We start from the raw sequence: 21505 nt of genomic DNA, 5'->3' as shown, positions 1-21505 counted from the left end.
CGTGTAGAGGTATCGCGAAGACATGGAAATACTTCTGTAGCTAATCTCGGATCCAATAATACGTGTCAGGTCTGATATTAACCTCTTTTCCGTCCTGTTCCCTCCTTTTCACTGGAGGAAACCGTTGTACACCTTACCGCAGTCGCTGTTTTTCTCTTTACAGGTAGTAGGTCAATCTCGTCCTTCCTTCCCTCAGTAGAATCGTCCAAACAATACGGCCTTACATATTGAGATACGTATACGTTGAAGCACTTAGTGCTTCCTCTTGGACCCAATGGTACGTGTAAGTCACCCTTTGGGAGATGATCCGTGGTCACTGCTCTCCCCCAGTAGGGGTGGACCAAAGGACAAAAAAGACAAAATGAAAGAAATGATTCTCACACTCCCTAATAATAATAATAATAATAATAATAATAATAATAATAATAATAATAATAATAATAATAATAATAATAATAATAATAAAGTGAAGGTATAGAGAATAAAATTCCATATTCAATGTTTGTAAAGACTGAATAATAATAATAGTAATCGCCGTTATTTTATGGTAATAATTCTATGAATATCTTTATTATAGTTAATTGATAAGCAAACTATAATAGTTAAGGTAAATAAAATGTTTTTGATTCATTGAAACTTACTATTACTACTATTGTATTAATGATGCACTATTATATAAACAAAAAAATAATAACAAGAATTTTATGAATGATCCAAAAATGGATCAAAAGATTGCGATCTTGGACAATAATTAGTTTTTGGACCAGGGGACACAAAATTTTTGAACGGTCCCTAAATCGGGTTTTCGTATTTTATACTGAAGAAACACATCATACTGAGTTATAGTAAGTGATAGTTTGGGTTTGGCTACACTATATGTAGTTCCCCAGATATATATAAGGCGCACATGAAAATTTTTGATTGAAATGTATTGGATCTTGGATCAGGAGCCACTAAATTTTTGAACGGTCCCTAAATCAAATTTTCGTACTTTCCACGGAATAAGCATATCATTCTGAGTTAAGTAATAGTTTGGGTTTGGCTACACTGTATGTAGTTCTCCAGATATAAGGCATACAAGAAAATTTTTGATTGAAATATATTGGATCTTTTGATCTTGTTGTTTCTTCGCAGTTAATTTTTTAATCAATTCTATGTTCTTTCAGATATATTAAAAATCGACAGTCTGTGGATAATGACCTCATTAACGAAACTGCAACTGGACAACAATATAATTGAAAAGATCGAGAACCTGCATATGTTGGTCACTCTCAAAGAGCTGGATCTCTCCTTTAATAACATTGAACGAATCGAGAATTTGGAAGCTCTGGTGAATATAGAAACATTGACTTTGTTCCAAAACCAAATTACTACTATTGAAAACTTGGATCATATGAAGAAATTGACGATTTTTAGTATCGGTAATAATAGAATATCGCAATGGGACAACGTAAGTTTCCAAACACTGGTTTATTTACATGTATCCTGTTTGTATAGTAATATCAGTGCTTACAAAAAAAAAAGTGCTCAAAATCATTTTAGTGTATTGTCTTTAGGGTTACATAAGAAATAGGTTGGATAAACATTGTCAATGTAAGTCTGAGGTTAATCTATACTTGTGAGTTAAGTCCAACATACAGGATTATACTTAATGCTGTTGAAGATCTGTACCATCCGTATTTATGTGAGGAATTATTTTTCGAATATCTGCGCCATCTGTGTATGTGAGGATTTTTTTTTTGAATACTTGTACCATCCGTATTTATGTGAGGAATTACTTTTCAAGTACCTGTACAAACCGTATTTATGAGAGGAATTATTTTTCGAATACCTGTACCATCCATATTTATTAGAGTAATTATTAATCGGATACTTGTACCATCCGTCTTTATGTGAGGAATTATTTTTCGAATACCTGTACCATCCGTATTTATGTGAGGAATTATTTTTCAAATACCTTTTTACCATCCGTATTTATGAGAGAAATTACTTTTCGAATACCTGTACAAATCGTATTTATGAGAGGAATTATTTTTCGAATACCTCTACCATCTATATTTATGAGAGTAATTATTTATCGGATACTTGTACCATCCGTCTTTATGTGAGGAGTTATTTTTGAATATTGTACCATACATATTTATGAGAGGGATTATTTTTCGAAAACCTATAGCATCCGTATTTATATAACAAATTATTTTGTATTTTCTTGAAATGAACTGGAATATTAATGGAACAACTATAAATAGAAAGCTTAATAGTCACCGCAGACCAAATATTCATCTAAGAAGTACTTTAAGAAATTACTATTTCCATTTTCCTCTTAGCATTATTTTAATGGGAAAGAAACAGGGATGGATAAAAAGTCAGATCAAAGGGAGTAAAAAATATATAATAAACCAATTCTTGTCAAAAGAAAATTCTACGCATGTTTGTTCGTCACTCACAGTGTTCATATGATCAGCGAGATCAGTAGAGTAAACACTAATCAGTGATATCAGTAGAGTGAACAGTGATACCAGTGAGTGGTGAACTATGTGTGTAACTTTCTTTTGACGAGAAAGGGTTTACTTCATATTTTTTATTCCTTTTAACCTGACTTTTTTGCCCATCCTTTCTTTTTTTTTTTTGGTATAGTAAGTTGCAATTGGGATTCTTAAATATTGAAAATTAACTATGCCATCTATTTAGCTGAGCAAAAAGTTTAGCTAGACTTCTAGATATTGTTTGTCTCCGGCGATGTTTAATATTAATTATCTTAATAAACAAGTTTAATGATTAATGATTAAGATGAGTAAGTTTAATGACTTAAAAAATTATAAAATAAAAATTTTAGACATATTCTTGAAGACAAATTATCTTATCTTTTAAGACAAAGTATAAGGAAGTAAAAAGATGATTCCCTTCTCTTCGTTATTATCTTACATTAGTATGAGCCATTTTTGAATGTAAAATATTGAACAAAGAACAGTTCAAATTTATTAAGTAATCTAAATATGCTGACAAACTATTGTAGTTTATAAAACCGATGAGCTACAGACGTTTCTACAGGAAATTAACTTGATAGCTCAAAATTTAAATTCACTATTGGGTATGGAAATGATAATAGTTCGGAATTTATAGAATTGCTGTTTAGTAGAGGGACCAATAAGTTTATCTAAACTTTAACATCTCAGAGAAAATCAACAGCTTGTAACAAATCTGCTCACTTCTACGAAATCAAGGCTATCTTATGGTTAAATTTCTAACAATTTGAGTTTGTAGATTTACATAATGAGGATGGTATAAATAACTGATTAGAAATTATTTTAAAATTAGGATAAATAAATGGATATTCAAGAGATACCAGAACAGATTGGGAAAACGGCGATTGGACTTACACCTTTCATCACAAAATAAGATATCAATTAAGCCTAACAACCATAGGATTTCCTATTAGTTTTGGCCAATTTTTTTGTTTTAATTTAGAAAAGTAGTTAAGAAGTATGGTTTACATGTTAACTATAAATCTCCTGCAAATATTAAAAAACATTGCATGGTTTAAATTTGCACACGAGCAACACTCATAATGGTTAGGATTGTGTCAATAATAGCTTTATTCGAGTATTTGGGTTCCATTGACGGACATTAATTCTATTCAGCATTTCCCTTTTTTCCGTTTACGATCAAAGGTACTACATAGAAGCAATTTGTTCTTTGCGTTTGAGAACTTGATTAAAAATATTAATTGAACAAAATTTTAAACTTTCGTACTTTTCTTTATTATTATTATCATTGACGAATGCAATAACTTGACGTAAATAATAACCATATCTAAAATAAGGAACTGGCGTTTGATTATATAAAAAATGTCGAGAAGACACAAATATGAAGTGTCAGTTATGGAAATAAATGTTTTTCATAATGCAACTGGTGAAACAAACTGATCAGTCTGCATCATGGAATATATCTCCTCAAGGAAGTGGAAAAAGAAACAGGAAAGACTTGAAAACATTTATAATCTTGTTCGGTTGTAAATCGTAAAATGACTTGTAAACATTTTAATTGTACGTTTTCCTGTTTGTGGTCCAATAATCGTGTGAGCTTCAAGAACATACAGTCCAATATTTAGTTTAAAAACACAGACTCATTATTCAGATGAATGCAAGAAAAGAACAAATCACTATGTAAATTCCTGGAAACCTACGTTTAACGTTTTAAAGCATGATTGTAAAGGCAGAACATACAGCTCTTAAAAAAAATTATTTTAATTTTAAAAAAGTGTATACAGAAAGTTAGTATTTGCTTCATTTTGATATCTAAAAAGAAAATTCGAGTCTACGAAACAAATGAAGAAGGAAAGGAAAAGAACAAAGAAGAAAATTGAGTGATTTCAAGTCAACTGATGCCGATGATGAAATATCGTTTTTATATCAAATAGGACAAAAGAACAATTGCTCTCAAGGATGAAATATAGTGTTTATATCAAAAGGGCAAAAGAACAAGTAATGTCAATGACCAACTGTAGTGTTTATATTAAATAGGACAAAACGACAAGTGATCAAAATGGTGAAATATAGTAATTATATTAAATAGGACAAAAGAACAAGTGATCTCAATGATGAAATATAGTTTTTATATTAAATAGGACAAATGAACAATTGCTCTCAGTGATGAAATATACTGTTTATATTAAATATGACAAAAGAACAAGTGATCTCAATGATTAAATATAGTCTTTGTATCGAATAGAACAAAAGAACAAGTGATCAAAATGATGAAATATAGTTTTTATCTTAAATGGGGCAAATGAACAAGAGATCTCGATGATAAAATATAGTGTTTATATTAAAAAGAACAAAAGAACAAGTGATTAAAATGATGAAAGATAGTTTTCATGTTAAATAGGACAAAAGAACAAGTGTCCTCAATGATGAAATATAGTGTTTATATCAAATATGACAAAAGAACAAGTGATCTCAATGATGAAATATAATGTTTATATTACATAGGACCAAAGAACAAGTGATCAAAATGGTGATATATAGTTTTTATCTTAAATAGCACGAAAGGACAAGTGATCTCAGTGATGAAATATAATGTTCATATTAAATAATATAAATGAACAAGTGATCTCAGTGATGAAATATAGTGTTTATATTAAATAAGACAAAAGAACAAGTGAATAAAATGATGAAATATAGTGTTTATATCAAATATGACAAAGGAACAAGTGATCTCAACGATGAAATATAGTGTTTATTTCAAACAGTACAAACAAACAAGTGATCTCAATGATGAAATATAGTGTTTATATTAAAAAGAACAAAAGAACAAGTGATCAAAATGATGAAATATAGTTTTCATATTAAGTAAGACAAAAGAACAAGTTTTCTCAATGATGAAATATAGTGTTTATATCAAATACGAAAAAAAAAAACAAGTGATCTCAATCATGAAATATAGTTTTTATATTAAATAGGGCAAAAGGACAAGTGATCAAAATGGTGAAATATAGTTTTTATCTTAAATGGGCCAAATGGTCAAGTGATCTCGATGATAAAATATAGTGTTTATATTAAATATGACAAAATAACAAGTGATCTCAATGATGAAATATAGTGTTTATTTCAAACAGTACAAACGAACAAGTGATCTCAATGATGAAATATAGTGTTTATATTGAAAAGAACAAAAGAACAAGTGATTAAAATGATGAAATATAGTTTTCATGTTAAATAGAACAAAAGAACAAGTGACCTCAATGATGAAATATAGTGTTTATATGAAATATGACAAAAGGACAAGTGATCTCAATGATGAAATATAGTTTTTGTATCGAATAGACCAAAGGACAAGTCATCAAAACATTGAAATATAGTTTTTATATTAAATAGGACAAAAGGACAAGTGATCTCAGTGATGAAATATAATGTTTATATTAAATAGGACAAAAGAACAAGTGATCAAAATGGTGATATATAGTTTTTATCTTAAATGGGGCAAATGAACAAGTGATCTCGATAATAAAATATAGTGTTTATATTAAACATGACAAAATAACAACTGATCTCAATGATGAAATATACTGTTTATATTAAATATGACAAAAGAACAGGTGATCTCAATGATTAAATATAGTTTTTGTATCGAATAGAGCAAAGGGACAAGTCATCAAAACATTGAAATATAGTTTTTATATTAAATAGGACAAAAGGACAAGTGATCTCAGTGATGAAATATAATGTTCATATTAAATAATATAAATGAACAAATGATCTCAGTGATGAAATATAGTGTTTATATTAAATATGACAAAAGAACAAGTGATCTCAATGATTAAATATAGTCTTTGTATCGAATAGAACAAAAGAACAAGTGATCAAAATGATGAAATATAGTTTTTATCTTAAATGGGGCAAATGAACAAGTGATCACGATGATAAAATATAGTGTTTATATTAAATATGAAAAAATAACAACTGATCTCAGTGATGAAATATAGTGTTTATATTAAAAAGGACAAAAGAACAAGTCATCAAGACGATGAAATATAGTTTTTATATTAATAGGACAAAAGAACAAGTGATTTCAGTGATGAAATATAATGTTCATATTAGATAATATAAATGAACAAGTGATCTCAGTGATGAAATATAGTGTTTATATTAAATAAGACAAAAGAACAAGTGAACAAAATGATGAAATATAGTGTTTATATCAAATAGAACATAAGAACAAGTGATCTCAATTATGAAATATAGTGTTTATTTCAAACAGTACAAACGAACAAGTGATCTCAATGATGAAAAATAGTATTTATATTCAAAAGAACAAAGAAACAAGTGATCAAAATAATGAAATATAGCTTTCATATAAAATAGGACAAAACAACAAGTGGTCTCAATGATGAAATATAGTGTTTATATCAAATAGGACAAAAGAACAACTGATCTCAATGATGAAATATACTGTTTGTATTAAATTGGACAAAAGGACAAGTGATCAAAATGATGATAAAATAAAGTGTTTATATTAAATATGACAAAAAAGTAACTGATCTCAATGATGAAATATAGTTTTTATATCAATTAGGACAAAAGAACGACTGGTTTCAATGATGAAATATAGCGTTTATATTAAATAGGACAAAGAACAAGCGGTTTCAATGATGAAATATAATTTTTGTGTCGAATACTACAAAAGAATAAGTGATAGAAATGAAGTATAATTTTTATATTAAATAGGCCAAAACAACAAGTGATCTCAATAATGAAATATAGTTTTTATATTAAAGAGAACAAAAGAACAAGTGATCTCAGTAATGAAATATAGTGTTTATGTTAAATAGGACAAAGAAACAAGTAATTTGAATGATGAAATATAGAGTTTGTATCAATTAGGATAAAAGAACAACTGATTTCAATGATGAAATATAGCTTTTATATTAAATAGGAGAAAAGAACACGTGATGTCAATAATGAAACATTTTCTTGTTAGATGAAATAGGACGAGAGGAAAAGTGATGCCAACAATGAAAAATATAGTTTTTATAACAAATAGGACAAAACAACAAATGATTTCAATGATGAAGTACAGTTGTTATATCAAATATGACAAAGAACAAGTGATCTCAACGATGAAATATAATTTTTGTATCAAATTGGACAAAAGAACAAGTGATCTCAATGATGAAATATAGTTTTTATATCAAGTAGAACCAGAGAAAAAGTGATCTCAATGATGGAATATATTTTTTGTAACAAACAGGACAAAAGAACAAGTGATCCGAATGATGAAATATAGTTTTTATATCAAATGGGAGAAACAACAAGTGATCTCCATTATGAAATATAATTTTTGTATCAAATTGGACAAAAGGACAAGTGATCTCAATGATGAAATATAGTGTTTATATTAAATAGGAGGAAAGAACAGATGATATTGGTGATGAAATATAGTGTTAATTTTAAATAGGATAAAAGAACAACTGATCTCAATGATGAAATATAGTGTTCGTGTTAAATAGTAAACAAGAACAAATGATCTCAATGTTGAAATATAGTGTTTGTATTAAATAGGACAAAAGAGCAAGTGATTTCAATAATGAAATATAGTTTGTATATCCAATAGAACAAAAGAACAAGTGATCAAAATAATTGAAGTATAGTTTTTATATCAAATAGAACAAAAGAACAAGTGATCAAAATGATGAAGTATAGTTTTTATATCAAATAGGACAAAGGAGCAAGCTATCTCAATGATGAAATATTGTGTTTATATTAAATAGGAGAAACGAACAAATGATGTCTGTGATGAAATATAGTGTTAATGTTAAATAGGATAAAAGAACAAGTGATTTTAGTGATCAAATATAGTTTTTATATTAAATAGGACAGTAAACAAGTGATCAAAATGATGAAATATAGTGATTATATTAAATCACACAAAAGAACAAGTGATCTCAATCATGAAATATAGTGGTGATATCAAATAGGACGAAGAACAAGTGATCTCAATGGTGAAATGTAGTGTTCATATTAAATAGCATAAAAGAACAAGTGATCTCAATGATGGGATATAGGGTTTATATTAAATAGGACAAAAGAAAAAGTGATCTCAATGATGAAATATAGTTTTTATATGAAACAGGACAAAAGAAAAAAATATCTCAATGATCAAATATAGCTGTTATATTAAATAGAACAAGAGAAAAGTGATCTGTGATGAAATATAGATTTTATATTAAATAGGACAAAAGAACAAGTGATCTCAGTGATGAAATATAATCGTCATGTCAAATAGGACAAAGAAATGATGAAATATAGTTGTTATGTTCAATAGGACAAAAGAAAAGTGATCTCAATGATGAAATGTAGTGTTAATATTAAATAGGACAAAAGAACAAATGATCTCGGTGATGAAACATAGTGTTAATATTAAATGGGAAAAAAGAACAAGTGATCTCAATGATCAAGTATAGTGTTTATATTAAATAGAACAAAAGAACAAGTGATCTCAATGATGAAATATAGTAATTATATTAAATAGGACAAAAGAACAAGTGATCTCAATGATGAAATATAGTTTTTATATCAAATAGGACAAAAGAACAAGTGATCTCAATGATGAAACATAGTGTTAATATTAAATGGGAAAAAAGAACAAGTGATGTCAATGATCAAGTATAGTGTTTATATCAAATAGACCAAAACAACAAGTAATCACAGTGATGAAATGTAGTTGTTATATCTAATAGGACAAAAGAACAAGTGATCTTAATGATGAAATATGGTGTTAATATTAAATAGGAAAAAAGAACCAATGATGTCAGTGATGAAATAAAGAGGTTATATTTAATAGAAGAAAAGAACAAATGATCTCAATGATGAAATGTAGTGTTACTATTAAATAGGACGAAAGTTCAAATGATCTCAGTGATGAAATATAGTTTTTATATCAAATAGGACAAAAGAACAAGTAATCTTAATGAAGAAACATAGTTTTTATATCAAATAAGTCATAAGAACGGTCATAAGTAGCGTACCTTACAAAAATAGTTTAATCAAACACGTAGATTGGTGTAAATTCCTAAAGCAGTTATTCCCGAGGAAGTGAAAACTTGGATAGAAATTTCTTACTTTTCACAATTATCGACAAAAATTGAGCTATTCTTGCACAGCATAACAGATCTGCTTCCAGCAAGAAGTTTAGAAATGCATGTCATCGGCTTTAAAAGCTATTTTTGTAATCTATTGAATAGGTACTGGTATTCATTGGGCTCAGTGTAATACGAGGCTTCATATATAGGTCAAACCAAACGTAGTATTAGCACCCAAATTAAAGAACACATTAAACATTCAAGAAAGTCACAAAAAAGGGTATGTCGGGATTGTCACTTCACCTAAAGGAACATACACACAATATAAAGCAGGTTAATCTGATAGGTTCAGGAAAAACAAACAAACAAACAAACAAAAAGGAGATTAAAGTATCATTCTTTATTCATAAATATAAACCAGATTTAAATCTGGATTGTGGCAACGTTGATAGAATCTGACTTCCTACCTTTGATGTGTATTTTGGATTCGGCAATAGGGTCTAGCATAGACACAATGTTTCTTTCAACTCAGCTCATTATTTGTTCCGTCCACTGTACTTTGATCATTATTTTTAGTGTCCATCTCTCACGTTATATTTACTTAGTGGTGTGCATTCCTTTTTCCATACTATGTTTTTATCATTCATTTTTATCCTTGTTACTTTGCCACTATAGACGGAATTAGCTTGTTGTTCCAATGCGTTTGAAGAATATTTACTTTTCCCATGGAATAATATATTGGTAAGTAACCAATTTTTTGTTAAAAAGAAGAAATTGAAACTAAAATGGGAAATGTAGAACATAAATGAGAAAGAAGAATAGAAACAATAGATAGAAGCATCCTTGCATCAAACTTCCCTATTGCTTGTCATAAAAGAAAAAGAAAAAAAATCGTAAATAGAAAGTATAGATTCAATTAATCATAGTATAAAAGTAGTCGTGAAGTTAGATGTCTAGATTAGGTAGTGTGTTACGATAAAGAAAGTCATTCTTATGTAAACTCAACTGGTACTTTAGTCTGTTCCAGGATTTAGGATTTAGATATCTGGGCTTTCGGCATCTAAGGTGATTTAGCCCGTCACGTTTTGAGGGATGACGTCCCTTGATGAGCACACTATCCGGGGAAAGAGAAGGAAGAAAGAATTGAGGAAGGAAGGAAGTGGCCTGGGGCCTATAAGTTCGGTACCACCCCGGCATTTGCCTGGTGTGAATGATGGAAACCCAGGAAAACCTCATTCAAGGTGGCTGGCCTGAAAAACAGTTTTACACTTTATCGACCGAGTCCCCATCGGGAATCGAACCCGAAACCGCTCGCACCGAATCTAGACTGTTCCAAACACAACCTAAAACAATAGCATCATCCTTCTCAGTCGTCATCATTTCCTCCACTTCCTTATCTATATTTATATATGTTGTCTCTACGTAGATCAGTTTGAAGGATTTGGTCACGTGGCCAAACGTAACATTCAGGGGAGTGAAGTACACCCGTGGTTAAAGGTACTTTTTATTTACTTAAAAAGAAAACTGATAAATATATCGATTTTTATTTCTTCTTTATATTTTGGAGACTCATTATTCATTTATGCTTTAAGAGAAACCAAGCCCAGAAGATAATCCGAAAACAAAATTAAATTTTAGATGAAGTGTTCAATTGAACGTCTTGTGTTGGTCATTCATTAATATCCAAGCTACTTATCAAAAGGTTATTATTATTTTTTTTAACAAACATTTACAAACAGACTGAGAGGTCACTTCGCTCCTCTGGAATAGTAATAATAACGTATTGTAAAGGGAAGTGGAAGAAGTCGGCCAGGTCCCAGTAAGTGTAAAGGCAAAAAGTATGTTTCCAATATCTGCCTCATGATACTGAGGAAAATTTTAGAATGGCCAACTATCTGATTCGAACTCAGGACTTCCTCATTGAAAAGCAATAATGCTAATCACTTGCCTACAATCAATTGTTAAAATCATAAAATCACAGATTATTATAAGAATCAAAAGATAATCCTACAGTTTCTCTATAAAATTGTTTTTTCAGTGTTTATCCAAGGATTTTACTGGATACAACAGAACAGGATTAAAAATCTGAATGGATAATCGATCAAGAGTATCCAATACATATATGAACTTATAACAAATAATATGTAATAGAGGTCATAGCTCAGGGTTGCTTTATAATAAATAAAAACCCATGGCTGGATTCAAGAGCAAGATTGAGATCAAAAAGTGCAATTTTATTGTTAATGAGTTCTTAGCCAAAGTTTATGAAGTCACAATTGATTTGATAGCATATTTCTTACCGATGTGGAATACCTCAACATCAGTAACTATTCCAGTAAATAGAACTCTGCAATAATTAGCTCTGTGGCATAGGAATACATTTCACCGTATTTGGAGGTTGGGAAGAAAGTTCTTTTATAACTATGTAAGTAGATTTTTTAAAAATTATTTTAAAATTTATACATATTTCCTTTCTGCATAGGTTTTGTATCTCCGAAAATTTCGTGAATTGAAATCGTTAAATATGCAAGGAAATGATTGTGCTAAAAGAAGTGGTTTCGTTCAGTTTGTCCATGCTTTTCTTCCGCAAATCAAGTACTATGAATATAAGTTAATAAGGCCAGAAGAGAGAGAAGAAGCTGAAGGGATTCATTGGTAATTATTTTGTTAATAAATAACTATTCTTTCCTGTTTCCTTGTTTATAGGTCTTCCAGATTCCTAGTATCAAAAAGGGTCATTTTGCCTTTTTGTCACTAAAATATTCCGCGATTGCCTATATTTAAGTTTACTTACAATGACCCTGTTGCAGTTCCGTGCCGTAAGGGGGGCGAGCGGGGCGACGGCCCCGGGCGCTGAAGTAAGAGGGCGCAAAATTCGGGAGGAAAAAGAATATATAATGGAAGGAAAAAAGTAATAAAGAGTGCTCAAAATCAAACAAAAGCAGGGTTTATTTTTGAAATTTTCTTACGCTTCGCACCAACCATGGTGGCACTTCGTCGCTGATCTATCAACTTCACTCATATGTACGGTGAAGCTGTTGTACATTTCCCCGGGCGCTGATTTTCCACGGCACAGCACTGCCCTGTTTCATTATATAAAGTATTTTAAAAAGAATAAGAAGTTAAGACGTATAAAGAGAAATTTTTATAACTTGTGACTTACCAAAAGAAAGCAGGTTTAGTGATAGTTCTTTTCATTTTGAGCTACTTTCGATTAGAGCCTTGCGTGCCATACATTGTAACACGAAACCTTTTTCAGATTCACTACCACCAGGACTTTTTCCTTAATTTATACAAATTTGAAGCTCTGTTTTCGATGTATTCACTTTGAGCTTATTTCTAGTTACTGCTCATGGATATTTCATTTTTTTATATCCTGCCACCTTCAAAATTGCGATTTGATATAGAAAAAATCGTTTCCTGCTTCACTCAAAATGACACATTCTTCTCGAAGAATTACAGTTTGTTGGGAAGAAAATTTCCCGATTATTCCCCCCCCCCCCAATAAATTGATTAGAAATTTCATAAAAATATCATATTTAAAAGAGGAAAAGGGTTAAGTGCTGTATCACCGGACCAATTTTAGGAAATTTACCGGGTGAATTGGAGAATTTATTTAAGTTTGTGAGGAAGAATGAGTGAAAGTCAGGTAAGGGGAATATTAAAAATTAAGAAAGCGGTTGTATATTGGTTGTTTTTGATGTTGTAAGCGGTACTGTATGTGGAGGCGGATGTACTATTTCGCGGAGAGATACACTTGCTTTACTATACAGATCCATAGAGTGTAAAATGTACAGAAATATTTTGGCAAGTCTTTAATTTGCCCATTTTATGTCGAGGACAGAGTCCAACCAACCTCTGCGGGGCTTTTAACCCGTTCCTAGTACTACTACTATTTATACTATGGATCCATATAGTAATACTACACGCCTAATGTAACGTAATCTAACATAACTTAATGTAATCCAACCAAATATAACCGAATGCAGTACATTTTCATTTTTTTTTTCTATTTTCAAATTGGTCCAACGATACACCATTAATGCTTCGGAAAATAGAGTAACACTATCGTATAGTGAAATAAAAATTTTCAGCAAATTATTACTAGATTAGAGTATTTCACTATTTTTTTGTTTTATGTGTTTTAGATATTTGCATTTATTCTGTGTACCAGGCTTCAACTTTTCAGCCATTCGTTTACAGTAATATTGTTTTTCCACCCTCCCTTACACACATACACACACTCATTATGTTAAATTTATTTTTCTGCACACGCCAGGCGGCACCACCAGTCCAAGTTGTAAATAATCATTTATTATGGTACCAGATCCGGAGACAAGTGAAGAAATCACCAAAATAGACGTAAATTTTACTATTTTGATAAGAGCTGAAAAAAACTAGAGTATTATACAGCTACCGTTGAAAAAGACAATATTACGTATTGTATTTTTCTTTTACAAACTACGAAAGAATGCGACGGATATTCAAGAGAGGAGAAGGGAGATCCTCAAATAGTGTGAGAACTACTGACTTAGATGAAATATTTTGCAGGATCAAGTAAATAAAGAATATAATAAGAACAATGCATGCAGTAAAGTGTGAATCATTTTTACACCCTAGTCACAAAATTCTGGCACGACCTATGCACGAGTCTTAGAATTTTCTTCGTTAATTTGCATAACATGTTCCAAGTGTTGCAATGTTACATATATTATACAGGATGTTTCAAAAGAACACCGGGGGCGCGGTGGCTCAGGGGTAGAGCGTTCACCTCTGGTGCTTGGGGTCCCGGGTTCGATCCCAGCCCCCGCCAAGTGAACTTTGTGGTGGACAAACACCGTGCTCGTGGGTTTTCTCGGGGTTCTCCCGTTTCCTCCCACTTTCTTCATTCCACCATTTCCCTCATCTCTCATCATCACCGTCTCCTTTAGCCTAACCGGCATAACCGTGGGACGTAAAACTTAAAAAAAGAAAAGAAGATTTCAAAAGAACACCGACAACGTTTGGGAGGTGATTCCTGATACCAAGATAAGACAAAAAAATATATAGACCAACCTGGGTGCAGAAATGCTTCCTTTCGGAGTTATAGGCTGCCGAAAACATGAAAAAATGAATTTTATAAGTCTATAGTTCCAAAACTATGGGACCTACTGTAGTCGGGCGAAGACTTCAATTAGGAACTAGTATGTGCCCTATCAAAATATCCAAGTTTCAGAATCCTGCGGTACTTCCGCAACAATTTTTATAAAAGTAGTTTGTGAGTACTTCAAATTATATGTCCGTAGCCAAACTCCCTCTATAAAAATTGTTGCGTGAGTACCTTACGATTCTAAAACATGGATTTTTGGATAGGGCACATACTAGTTCCTAAGTGAAGTCTTGACAAGACTACGGTAGGTCCCACAGTTTTGGAGCTATGGACCTTTATAGTTCATTTTTTCATGTTTTCGACAGCCTATAACTCCGAAAGGAAGCATTTGTGCACCCAGGTTGGTTTATACTTTTCGTCTTGTCTTGGTGTCAGGAATCACCTCCCAGACGTTGCCGGTGTTTCTTTGAAACACTCTATATTTATCAAATCGTCCATAAGTAAATAGAAATAACAAAATTCGGAAAAAAATATGGGAATGGTACTGCTTACGATACTAGGCAACACATGACTATCCAAATGAATTTTGTTAGATTAGCTTTGCAATACAAATTTTCGATATTCACGGGAATCCAATTATTTAACCAAATACCAACACAAATAAAACTAATAGTTAAAATATTGTTTTCTTAATAAAGAATATTAAAAAAAATATTAACAATAGCTTCTACAGTATTCAAAAGATTTTAAATAGCAATCTATTTGATTGAATTTGTGCAAAACCATTTCTTAATACATAAACCAAATTTATGAGATTATATTAGATCAACTTTATCACGTGTGTGGTGATTTAAGAACTAGAATTATATTCTCTTTTTGAGGATTCCTATGTGTTTTGACATCTGTCAATTATATCCACCGAAGATCGTGAATAAATAAATAAATAAATAAATAAATAAATAAATAAATACAGTAGAGTACCGAAAATTCGGCCTAATGTGGAACTCAGGGTGGCCGAATTTGTGAAAATGTCGGGTTATAAAGAATAGCATTTAAAAAGAATAAGTACGAATGTTTCCTCAGAAAATACAGTACTGTACTTGTATGCATTGGTAGCTTGAGAATATAACAGAGAATAAACTGCCCAAATACCCTTAAATAAGAAAAATATGTATTTTATGAAGGCAAAGAGCCTTTACTATACATAAAAATGAAAATGAATACACACTGTACAGTAATTTACCTGACAAGACAGACCTCAGAAAAATACTTTCTGAAGGCATAAAGCTGTCTATGATGAAAATTAACACGCATGCGGGGAATGACCTTGAACAGGTCTGCGGTGTTTTCACCCTGTTAAGGTGTGGCCGAATTATCCAGACTGCTGGGTTATCGATGCGCAGTTTTCGGGACTCCACTATAATGGACTAATGCTTACAATATTTCGTAGGAAGGAGCTAGAATTGGTTCAGCGCCAAGAAGGAGAACTGGAAGAGATACAAAAGAAAAAAGAAGCTCGCGAGAAAGAAGTGGAATATCACACAGAAGCTTTTGTGGAGCACCTTGATTATGACCAACTATTCCTTGAAATGTTTCAAAATGACCTTGAAGGAAGGACTCTTCTTGAATTGGGTGAAACCATACAAGACCCACATGCAACGTATCCTTTTTTCATCAGCTTAGGTGCTTATTTTAACAAGTTTTACTGTATACATTATAATATGCTAGCGTGCTTCTTTCTTTTTCAGATGTATACAATTTAAAGGATTATAGTGTAAGAGTATACCGCTACTATTGTGTGAGGGAAGAACATAGACTGAAAGTATTTGAGAACAAGATCCTGAGACGAATATTCGGATCCAAGAGGAACGGGAATGGGGAATGGCGGAAATTTCATAACGAGGAACTACATAATTTATACGGTTTACCCAACATTGTTAGGGTCGTCAGTCTAGGAGGCTTAGGTGGGCGGGTCATGTAGCTAGAATGGAACAAAGTAGAAACGCTTTCAAAGTCTTGACTGGAAGACCAATCGGAAAACGACCATTAGGAAGACCTAGGCGCAGATGGGAGGACAATATTAAGATGGATCTCGCAGAGATTGGAATACAAAGTAGAAACTGGATGCAGTTAGCTAAGGATAGAAGTCAGTGGAGAGCTTTTGTGAACGCGGCATTGTACCTCCGGGTTCCATAGGCCATAGAATTAGTTAGTTAGTTAGAGTAGAGCAACATTTGTTCTTGAATATTGATGAAAATGATATTATTAATGAAATTGCTTTATCAAGTTATGGGTTGAAACAAAAGTTATTGTACTGAATGCGTTTTAGATTTTTATAGGAAAACAGCTTTCTTTTTCTTTTCAGTAATATTTTTTTTATTCTTTTGATTCATTGCCTGTGTGTATACAAATTAAACTCAACTGGGTTGGCAAAAAAATTACAGTTGTTGTATATATTGCAATTGATACAAGGTAATACATTTGTGCTGTGGTACTTGCGGACTGAAGTTTCATCGAAGACTAAAAGTGATGTCATATCTAAAAGTGATATCATATCTAGCACTTTTGTTAAACTATCAAGTTTTCTCATTTATGTTAGCTGATTGTTAACCTCAAACTACAGAGTATGGTCAAAAGTCTGGACCGGGCTAAATATTTGAGAAATTAAAAATGCAGTCGATCCGAAGTGAATTGGGATCAATGTTGGTGAGAAGGGAAAACAGTGTGACGTGGTTAAGATTGTCGTCCGCCATCTTGGTGGCCGCCATATTGGAACCAACTTGTTTATTTTAAATGACAACATGATCGTGTGCATTATTAAACAAAACCCTCGTTCGAAGAGAAATTCAACGGTAAAGTTATTTTTCCAAAATGTAGATGCCTGTATATATCATGTCAACGTTGTTTGCCATGGGCATTAGTGTTGGGTGTGTTATGAATACCTTGACATTAGGACTCCCTTGAAGAGAGACAATGACAAATGGTAGTTGAGGGCACGTGAATGTGCCAGTCCGACGCTAGCAGTTACATAAATTAAAAGCAAATATTAAGTCTTCCCTGTATGTAACGTATTAAAGTTTATTATTATTATTATTATTATTATTATTATTATTATTATTATTATTATTATTATTATTATTATTATTATTATTATTATTGTGTTGTATAATAATAATAATACTTTGATTTAATTTAATTACATATTTAAGGTGCTAAGAACAGCTTTTACAAGTATACACAACATAATATACAAAGTAATTATATACATTTCTGCCCAATATCAGTTTAAAATATAAAATCCAGAAAACATTTTAAAAATGTTAAAAAATGCACTCAGTACCATGTTTCTGTGCCTAGAGCGGATTAATTATTTTTACATTAATTTAAATGAGAAAAACAATGCATTCAAGAAGAGTGTTACAAAACGGATTAAATTCGTAACCTACGGGTTCACTGTAATTGTTTAGTATGTACAGCATAATATATTTCCTTAACCGTATAAAGATTTAAGGAACAGTTTTGTAAGTCAACTAGGGCAATTTTTGAAATTGGTCTTAAACAACATGAAAAGAGAAAAACGCATTTAGCTTGGTACTTCGAAGCAGTAAAGGAGGCCAAAGAGAAGAATCTGAGAAAGAGCAGAGTGTAAGTATTCTTTTTTTTTATTGTTATTTAGTGGATGAAGTACTGATATTTTAAAAAGTTTAAAGATAATTTTAAATATACATTGCAGAATATTTCGTATGTAATATATGAGTGAGGTTTTGTCTTGAGAAATGCATGTAAAGTATGAAACTAGAAGAAACACTGAGCACTTTCTTTCGTCTAGAGTTTACCTAAACAAATAGGTTTTGTATGCAAACTTGTGTTAGTTCTTTATATACCATTATTATCTTATATATATATATATATAATTAGTATTAAGTATTCAGCCTGTTGGCAGGTTCTGGAACTAATGAGTTTTTTTAATGTTTTTTTTTTTTATTCTTTTAGTTTTGGGCCTGGAAATGTTTCTTCCACGTTTCTCGATCTTTAGCTTTCTCTTTTAACTCCCAATATTTTCTTCTATTTTTCAATCATCGATCAGTTGTGTTCTCTTTCCTATCACCCGCTTTCCTCCCATCTTTCCTTCTATAACAGCATGAAGAAGACAATTTCTTCGCAAGATGTGTCCAATCCAATTGGTTTTCATACGAAGGATGCTGGCTAAAAACGTCCACTTGTCTCCTATTATTTTTAAAACATCTTCGTTTATTACTTTCTCTGTCCATTTTATCTTCTCCAACACCACATTTCGAAGATCTCTAAATATTTCTTCTCTAACTTCGTAGTGTCCAAGTCCCTGAACCATACAGTTCAATACTCCATATATTGTACAGAGTGGTCCGGAAGTGGGCGTACCTCCCCCCCCTGTAGTTTCAACAGTGTAGTGTAAGTTATGATAGAATGTCTGTAAACAGTTACCTTGAAGTTTTAATAGTCTTGAGAGTCATAAACATCGGTATGATCACCATTCATATCGTAATACAGCTGAATTCTGCGCAATTACCTGAATCGAACGTTTCCTGGCCGCTGGATTGGAAGAGGTTGTGCATCTTCACCAGTTCCCTTTGGCTGGCTTTCAAGAAGTCCCGATCTGACGACACCAGACAATGCTCTCTGGGGTTTCATAAAGCAACAAGTAAGAAACACTTGATATCATACAACGCAGGGATTACGAGTAGCTGTGGAACACGCTTTCATCCTCGTGACTCCGGAGTATCTCTGCAAAACATCTGCGAGAACTTGGCGCAGAATTCAGCTGTGTTACGACATGGATGGTGATCATACCGATGTTTATGACTCTTAAGTCTTCAAGGTAACTATATACAGGCATTCTACCATAACTAACACTATACTGTTGAAACTAAAAAGGGGGGTACGCCCACTTCTGGACCACCCTGTACTTGACAATCAACTTCTTCTTTAGTTCATATAGAATATTATTTCGAAGTTTCTTTGATCATGGCTCGTTGATGTGTAGTGTTTAGTTGTCTATTATTTTTAAATGAGCTTGCATTTTCCCTCCCATAGCTTGCAGATAATTAAATTATTTCTGAAATCATATAACGTAGTACTAAGTCTATTGTTATCGTTTGTAGTTTCAGGTCAATTTTGGAACATTTCAGCTCTTCTCCTTGACCGATCTCAACCAAATTTAACAAGCATTTTGTACGAAGCCTTGCCCTTGCACGGACATAAAAAAATATTATATATAGAAATCTGCCATTTACTTTTGTCAAAAACTGTATGTACTATACCTAACCCAATGGCCTACGCAAATGGGTTTTTAAGATGTTAACCCTCCCCCTCTTCAACAAGATATTATGGAAAAATAAACAAGGTGCATCATCTATATATATAAAAGAGAACGCACAAAATCCTTTGTCCGCTCATCACGCTAATACGGCTGAACCGATTTCTTTCATTTTTGGGGGGTTGTTAGGATTTGGACCCTAGATGGTTTTTATCATATCACTTTAATTTTCAATTACCAGTGTCTTGAGATAATTGACCAATCAGGTGTCAATACGTACAAAAAATCCTTTGTCCGCTCATCACGCTAATACGGCTGAACCGATTTCTTTCATTTTTGGGGGGTTGTTAGGATGTGGACCCTAGATGGTTTTTATCATATCACTTTAATTTTCAATTACCAGTGTCTTGAGATAATTGACCATTCAGGTGTCCATACGTACAAATCCTTTGTTATTAGTTCATCATAGGTATAAAAATAAACGTATTTATATGCAACCCGCATGACCCTGTGACTCGGCGGGTTAACATAACTGACAGGCGCTATAAATCACTTGAAAGCGAAAAAGTAAAAATTATCTAAGTAACAAAGTTTATTGCGTTCCGGGATGACCGCAGCGAAGCGGGGCGGGTTGGGGTGACCGCAGCGAAGCGGGGCGGGTTAACATAAATGACAGGCGATATAATGTTAACATTAGTGCAATCTTCTATGGTTTTTATCATATCACTTGAAAGCGAAAAAGTAAAAATTATCTAAGTAACAAAGTTTATTGCGTTCCGGGGTGACCGCAGCGAAGCGGGGTGAACGCTGCTAGTATTAAGATATATACAAAAATCTCGTGTATCCTGAAACTATATGAGTTAAAGTGCATGAACATCCCATGGTGAATTTCTGTGTACACAGCTGAACTAATTCTAACCCTCAATCTATTTCTTCGCTACTTCATTCTCTTAGTTTTCAGTTCTCCATACATTTTTTGAACTAATGGATAAAGAAACGGGCCACCCTACCTCTGTTCTACTGCTTACTGGTCTAACTGTTAGAATGCGCAAGAAAGACCTTTCTTTGGCATAATACAGATTATACAACATTTTTATAAATAATCTTGCTTCTTGACATTGTAAGAAGTAATAATTCATTGTTTCACAGAAATAGTTAATGAGTACAGGTGAATATCTGTGTCATATAACTCGTGCTTACTCAGTTCTTGTATGCATGATATCTTCCATTGTAATTCGTAGTCTATCTCTTCACCAGAGCTCCTCCACTTTCCAGTTTATTTGTAACTTTATGAACCAACAAGAATTTTAGGAATGATCGTAAAAATGGATCAAAAGATTGTGATCTTGGCCAAGAATTTTAGGAATGATAAAAAAAAATGTATCAAAAGATTGCGATCTTGGCCTATAATTAGTTTTTACATCAGAACTAGCCACAAAACTTTTAACAAGTAAATTTTTTAACGAAATAAATCCAGTTTTCGTTTTTTTTTTTTTTCTTTCGGAATAAGCATGTCGTATTGAGTTAAGTGATAGTTTGG

General features: G+C 32.0%; 1 protein-coding gene across 3 annotated transcripts in view; it reads left to right on the top strand.

Annotated features, from left to right (window-relative positions):
* Positions 1-21505, top strand: part of LOC145680245 (dynein regulatory complex subunit 3-like) — a 62681-nt gene that overhangs the window by 22968 nt on the left and 18208 nt on the right. For all 3 annotated transcript variants that reach the window (XM_081750569.1, XM_081750570.1, XM_081750571.1), the window contains exons 2-5: positions 1167-1450; positions 12063-12235; positions 16120-16329; positions 18174-18314. In XM_081750569.1, coding sequence (XP_081606695.1) covers positions 1167-1450; positions 12063-12235; positions 16120-16329; positions 18174-18314 — 808 coding nt within the window. The remainder of the gene's footprint in view (positions 1-1166; positions 1451-12062; positions 12236-16119; positions 16330-18173; positions 18315-21505) is intronic.

Source organism: Thermobia domestica, chromosome 3, assembly GCF_964235325.1.
Source record: "Thermobia domestica chromosome 3, izTheDome1.hap1.1, whole genome shotgun sequence".
Taxonomy (NCBI): domain Eukaryota; kingdom Metazoa; phylum Arthropoda; class Insecta; order Zygentoma; family Lepismatidae; genus Thermobia; species Thermobia domestica.
Note: the sequence above shows the minus strand (reverse complement) of the source record. Positions and strands in the feature narration are given on the sequence as shown.